At 37.8% G+C, this 6,041-nt stretch overlaps 1 protein-coding gene across 1 annotated transcript in view; it reads left to right on the forward strand.

Moving 5' to 3' along the window:
• Positions 1-5,375, forward strand: part of LOC106880947 (uncharacterized) — a 6,398-nt gene extending 1,023 nt beyond the window's left edge. The window contains exon 1 of the mRNA XM_014931129.3: positions 1-5,375. This exon is cut by the window's left edge and continues 1,023 nt beyond it. Coding sequence (XP_014786615.1) covers positions 1-317 — 317 coding nt within the window. The 3' untranslated portion in view covers positions 318-5,375.
• The last annotated feature ends 666 nt before the right edge of the window (positions 5,376-6,041 follow it).

The raw sequence follows: 6,041 nt of genomic DNA on the forward strand, positions 1-6,041 counted from the left end.
ACCTGCTCTTCGGAGATCTCGACTTGAGTGTCTTCTGCATTGCCCTGCTCCTCTATCTGCTTTTCACCACACATCTAGCCTGCACGTACTTCATGTGCTGGCAACTGCTGTTACTAGCACGGAAACAGACCGCCAACGAGTACGTGAAAGGAATGGCACCGTTGCAAAAATCGTTTCGGCACCACGTGAAATCTGTGTTCGGTCCTTACTGGTTACTCAACTTCATCATTCCAATGTTCTGGACGAATCCTTCATCTGGATATTCAGGTTCGAGTCTGTTGTTAGACGCCCCCTTTACGGATTTAAAACGGATTTAAATAGAAAGAGAAAACAAAGCGGAAAGGAAAGTATGAAATTAAAATTAACGAAAAAAAAAAGACAACAAAAAAAAAAGAAAAAGAAAAAATGATGGAAACGTCTTTCAGTGTGTACACGTCCTTTGTATTCACGAACAATAACTATAACAAGAACATCACTAACAACAAGAACAAGAACAAGAACAACAACAATAACAACCACTGCCAACATAACAACAAATATAACATCAAGAATAACTACCACCACCACCACCGCCACCACCACCACAACCATGACAACACCTACAACAACAACAACACTAATAAGAACAACAACAATAATCACAAGAACAACGCGAATATCAGCAACAACCACAACTACAGCATTACAAACAACAACAAAACTAAAATAACAACTAATAACAAAACAATTAAATCGTCATAACTTACAAAAGCAACAACTGAGTCAATAATGAAATAGTAATAACAACACTAATAAAACAATGATATAACAACAATAACAACAATATTCAGAACGATAACAACAACAAAATGAGTAAGGCGTGTAAATATATACATGTAAGTATGTATGTTTGTGTATACACTTAAGTATGATTAAGAATGTATACATGTAATTAAGTGTGTACATGTTATATATATGTCATCGTATCTAAGAATTTAGTTTTTTCTTTTACTGAATGCTTCCTTTTATGGTGATGGCATTGATGAGTCTGTGGACTAATTCTTGCAGGGAAGAGTCGATGGCATTGACTGTATAGTAATCTTGGTGGAGGACGAGGTTGATTTTGTCAAACCTTTCTCTCCTGTCGTTTGATTTCTTCCTTTTCTCTTCTGGTGGCTTCGAGGTTTTTGGTTCCGATGGTGATGGAACCCCGCTACTTGGTACGGTCTCTGATTTGTGTTTCAAACGATTTAGGCTCAGTTCTAGTGGCTTTCAATGTTGCTTTGAGTTGGTCCTTGTATCTTCGAAGACGGGAACCCCGTCGTCTTTCCCCTGAAGTTAGCTCACTGAGTAAGACTTGGCGTGGGAAACTCGACTCTCCCATTCTTACTACATGTCCTAACCATTATCAGCGATTCCATACTTTTGACATGTAGGTATGTGTGCAGATGTATTCACATAGCCCATAGGGGCAGTATCGCTCACTTTGGGAACCAGGGATTTTCACACATACCTACATGTGTATATATTTATATGAATTGCTACCAGCAGACATATATATATATACGTAAATGCTTACTTGTAAATAATTACACATCCACATGGTGACATCTGCACATGTCTACATGTATAACGTTTATAGACTTGGTTACGTATATACATTCTTATTCATATATATGTGCATACACACACATACATACTTACATGTGTGTATATATATATATATATATATATATATATATATGCACTACACATTTAATTACATGGCAATGTATATAACTTCCACCTTTTATTTCAAACTTGTTTTAGTCATTAGACTGCGGCCATGCTGGTGCTCCATCGTGAAGAATTTTTAGTCGAATGAATCGATCCCAGTATATATATTTGGTTGTCAAGTGATGGTAGGGGACAAACACAGACACACAAACACGCACACACAGACACACAGACACACAGAGACACACACAGACACACACACACAGACATAGACACAGACACACACACACACACACACACACACACACACATACACACACACGTATATGTACATGTACCTACATGTATTTATTTATACATATTGATACATGTATATGTTTACATACATACCTATGTATATATATATATATATATATATATATATATATATATATATATATATATATATTTATATACATACATGGCTACATGTATATTATTAAAATACAAGTTTGCATGTATTCATTTCAATGGTAGTCAAGAAGTGAATTTCTATTGAGTCGCTTCATCTGCTAAAGATAATACCCAAATCTCATTCCTCATTCGATTAAAGATTTTGTGGGGTGGACAGGGCTGGAATGCGTGCTTAACTGGGTCTGACCTGTGGTTAAACAACTACACGTACATGTAAATATTTACAAACGGGCCTAACATGTAGGAGAACTTCACTGATGAATATTCGTAGGGGCATTTACATTCATGTATCCGCAAGGAGACGCTTACTTACGGAGATAATTTAAGTGAAAACTCCCAGGAAGAAATCTACATGTATATCTCCACACACACACACACACACACACACACACACACACACACACACACACACACATCCGCGCATCCATGCACTCTTTCACGCATACACAAACGTACACAAGCATATATATATATATATATATATATATACACACACATAGAGGTTCCTAAATCTCTCTCTCTCTCTCTCTCTCTCTCTCTCTCTCTCTCTCTCTCTACTCTCTCTCACATACACATACATTTACGTACACATACATACACATACACAAACGCATACGCACACACACACATTCATAAACACACACACACACAAACTGAAGTAAAGAGATTCTTCATTGCTTTCGACGATTTATTTCATCAATAGAACTATTCCCGCCTGAATTAAGGTACAAGTGGCTGAGTATCTCACAGACATGCATATTCTTACGGGAGTATTACGCGTACAACTCTTGCATTTTTAATATAAATACCTGAGTACTCCTGAGATATTTTGTACTTGTAATGCAAACCTCAGTCTAAATCAGTATAACAATGTTTGTGACAAAGTAGCCGTGATTGTCTAGTGGTTAGGACCCCGCATTGTGGCCGTAGTAACCCAGGTTCGAATCCTGGTCACGATAGCTTCTTTCAAATTTTGATGGGTGCAGACATTGCTATGTTAAGAATCTTGCTTCCCAACCATGCGACACAGTGGGCAAGTGCATTCTGCTATATTCTACTATAGCCCCCACAAACCAACTAAATTCCTGGGAGTGGCTCAGCAAAAGGGTACGACAGAATAAGTATCAGGCTTAAAAATAATAACTGGGGTCGATTTATTCGACTAGTTCCTTCAAGTTAGTTCCCCAGCTTGGCCGCAGTCCAATGATTGAAGCAAGTAAAATGATAAAATGATAAGTAATCCATTATAATAAAGTGCTGACGAAAGATTCCTGTGATATAAAAACCGGGCACACTGTAGAAAGGGAAACAGTAAAAGTGTGTATGTAAGAGATAGATAGGTAGATAGATAGATAGAGAGATAGAGAGAGAGTTATATGACGAACGATGAAACTGTTGCTAATAGGAAAACGATGAGAACTTTTGGTAAAGAAAGGTGTTAAATATAAACGACGATGATAATAGGCAAAAATATTTTGCAGAAGCCAGAATGAGAAAAGTCTAGAAGAGAAAACATGACGGAGGAGGATAACAGACAAGATTTTGTAGAAATTAATCAAAGCATCGTATATTATTTTCGAAGGAGAAGATGTTTATGGTTGGTGGTGTACCACAGATTAGGCCATTGCTAGTTTTGTATTATAGTGCAGACGACTGAAAGTGAAGGCGCGTGGCCTAGTGGTTAGTGTATTCGACTCACAATCGTATGGTCATGAGTTCGATTTTCGGTAGCGCGTTGCATCCTTGAGCACGACACTTTATTTCACGGTGCTCCCATCCACTCACCTGGCAAAAAGGAGTTGTACCTGTAATTCAAAGGGTCAGCCTTGTCACACTGTGTCACGCTGAATATCCCCGAGTACTACTGTAAGAGTACGCGTGTTTCTGGAATGCTCAGCCACTTTCATGTTAATTTCACGAGCAGGCTGTCCTGTTGGTCGGATGAACTGGAACACTCATCGTCGTAACCGACGGAGATCCAGTAGCGGATGACTCTGAGTACATTTCATTCTTCCAGAAATAAGCTTCTGGGCGAATGTTGTGTGAGTCACGCTGTATGTGACATGGCTGAACCCTGAAGAATTATTGGTACACCCCACTCCTAGGGGGTTCGAACCAGTTGTTATTCACTCGATTTCGCTCACAAAAATTGGGTCGAAACTACGGCTTTTGTGGAAAAAAAAACACTCTTGGCCTATGGGCGTTAGTCAATTGGATTTCATGATTAGGAACTTAGGAACAAATATCTTGACCATTCATCCACACCTCCACCTCCACTTCCACACACACACACACACACACACACACACACACACACACACACACACACACACACACACACACACACACACACACACACGTATGCACGCACATACATACAATGATATTGGTAAAAGACTCCAAATTTGTAGTCGTGTGTGATAGATTATATCGACGCAGTATTTAACAGGTACTTTATATCGACTACTTCACGCCACGCCATGGAAGGGTGAAAGGCAAAGTGGACCTGACCAAAATTTGAACTAGCAACACACACACACATGTGCACATACACATTCACACACACTATTGTGATACAACCACATTGATATTTACTTTGAAAAATCAAAAATGTCTGGATACCAAGGAGTTGTTAACTTGTGTTGTTATCAATTAACATTATTAGCTAATTAATTAACTAATTTTTTTTTTTTTTGATTGATTGATTTATCATAACCTATTGGTAATATTATTGATTATATTAAAATGGACACCGTTGATCTCCCGTATGCACCACTCTTTACATTATATTATTACCACCACCGTCGCTTCCGGCTCAAGTTCGAGAAATGACCGTCTGCGATGAAGTGACCGCGATGGTGGCAGTAGCGGTGAGACGATGATGCATTGAGATGGGTTCGGTGCCAACTGCTGCCATATCTCAGGAACATTTCTTGAAAAAAACATAAATTGAAACCGTTTGTCTTTAATGTTATGTTGTGATTTTGTTTTTTTTTTTCTTCAGTTTTCATCCCTTCCCTGTCGTGTGCTGCCACACCCATATTCCATCCCTACTGACTGATACCTCTTCCATTCCATTCTTACCCTCCCAGCAGAAAAAAATGACAATTATTACTCCTTGCACCGAAGAACTGAAAATGAAAAGGAAGAATTCAATATTTAAAAAAATGAGAATTGATTGGAAAAAAATATTTAAAAAAATTTATGACAATAAATTATTATTATTATTGTTGTTGTTGTTGGTATTATTATTATTATTGTCATTATTATTATTATTATTATTCAGTAGTTTTATTTTTATAACGTACTTTCACTTCACTACCGAGCGCAGCTCTGTGCGCCTTGGGTATGTGCTGTGGTTTGCTGTGGTGCTCTTATGTTTACTGTATTGAAAGTGTTTTGCGTAGAATGTGTGCAGTACCCAGTAGTGCAATTTTCTGTATGTTATATATATTTGTAAGTCCTGGTGTTTTTGTTATGTATTTGTCTGAATATTTTTTTATTATACCTAAGGCACCTACTATGATAGGAATTGTTTCTGTTTTTAGATTCCACATTCGAGTTATCTCTATTTCCAGGTCTTTGTATTTTGAAAGTTTTTCCATTTCTTTTAGAGAAACGTTGTCATCTGCTGGTATTGAAACATCAATTAGAAGGCATTTTTTTCCTTCATGATCTTTGACAACTATATCTGGTCTATTTGCCTTAATTTCTCTATCTGTGTGTATTGGCATATCCCAGAGTATGGTTGCTTTCTCGTAGTCTGTGACCTTTTCTGGCGTGTGTTTATACCATCTTTTTTCTGTTGCTATTCCATAATGTTGGCATAGCTTCCAGTGTATATAGGTCCCAGCTCTGTCGTGTCTGTGAATATATTCCTTCTTAGCCAGGAC

This window comes from Octopus bimaculoides, chromosome 23 (assembly GCF_046866305.1).
Source record: "Octopus bimaculoides isolate indiv1 chromosome 23, ASM4686630v1, whole genome shotgun sequence".
In the NCBI taxonomy this organism is placed as follows: domain Eukaryota; kingdom Metazoa; phylum Mollusca; class Cephalopoda; order Octopoda; family Octopodidae; genus Octopus; species Octopus bimaculoides.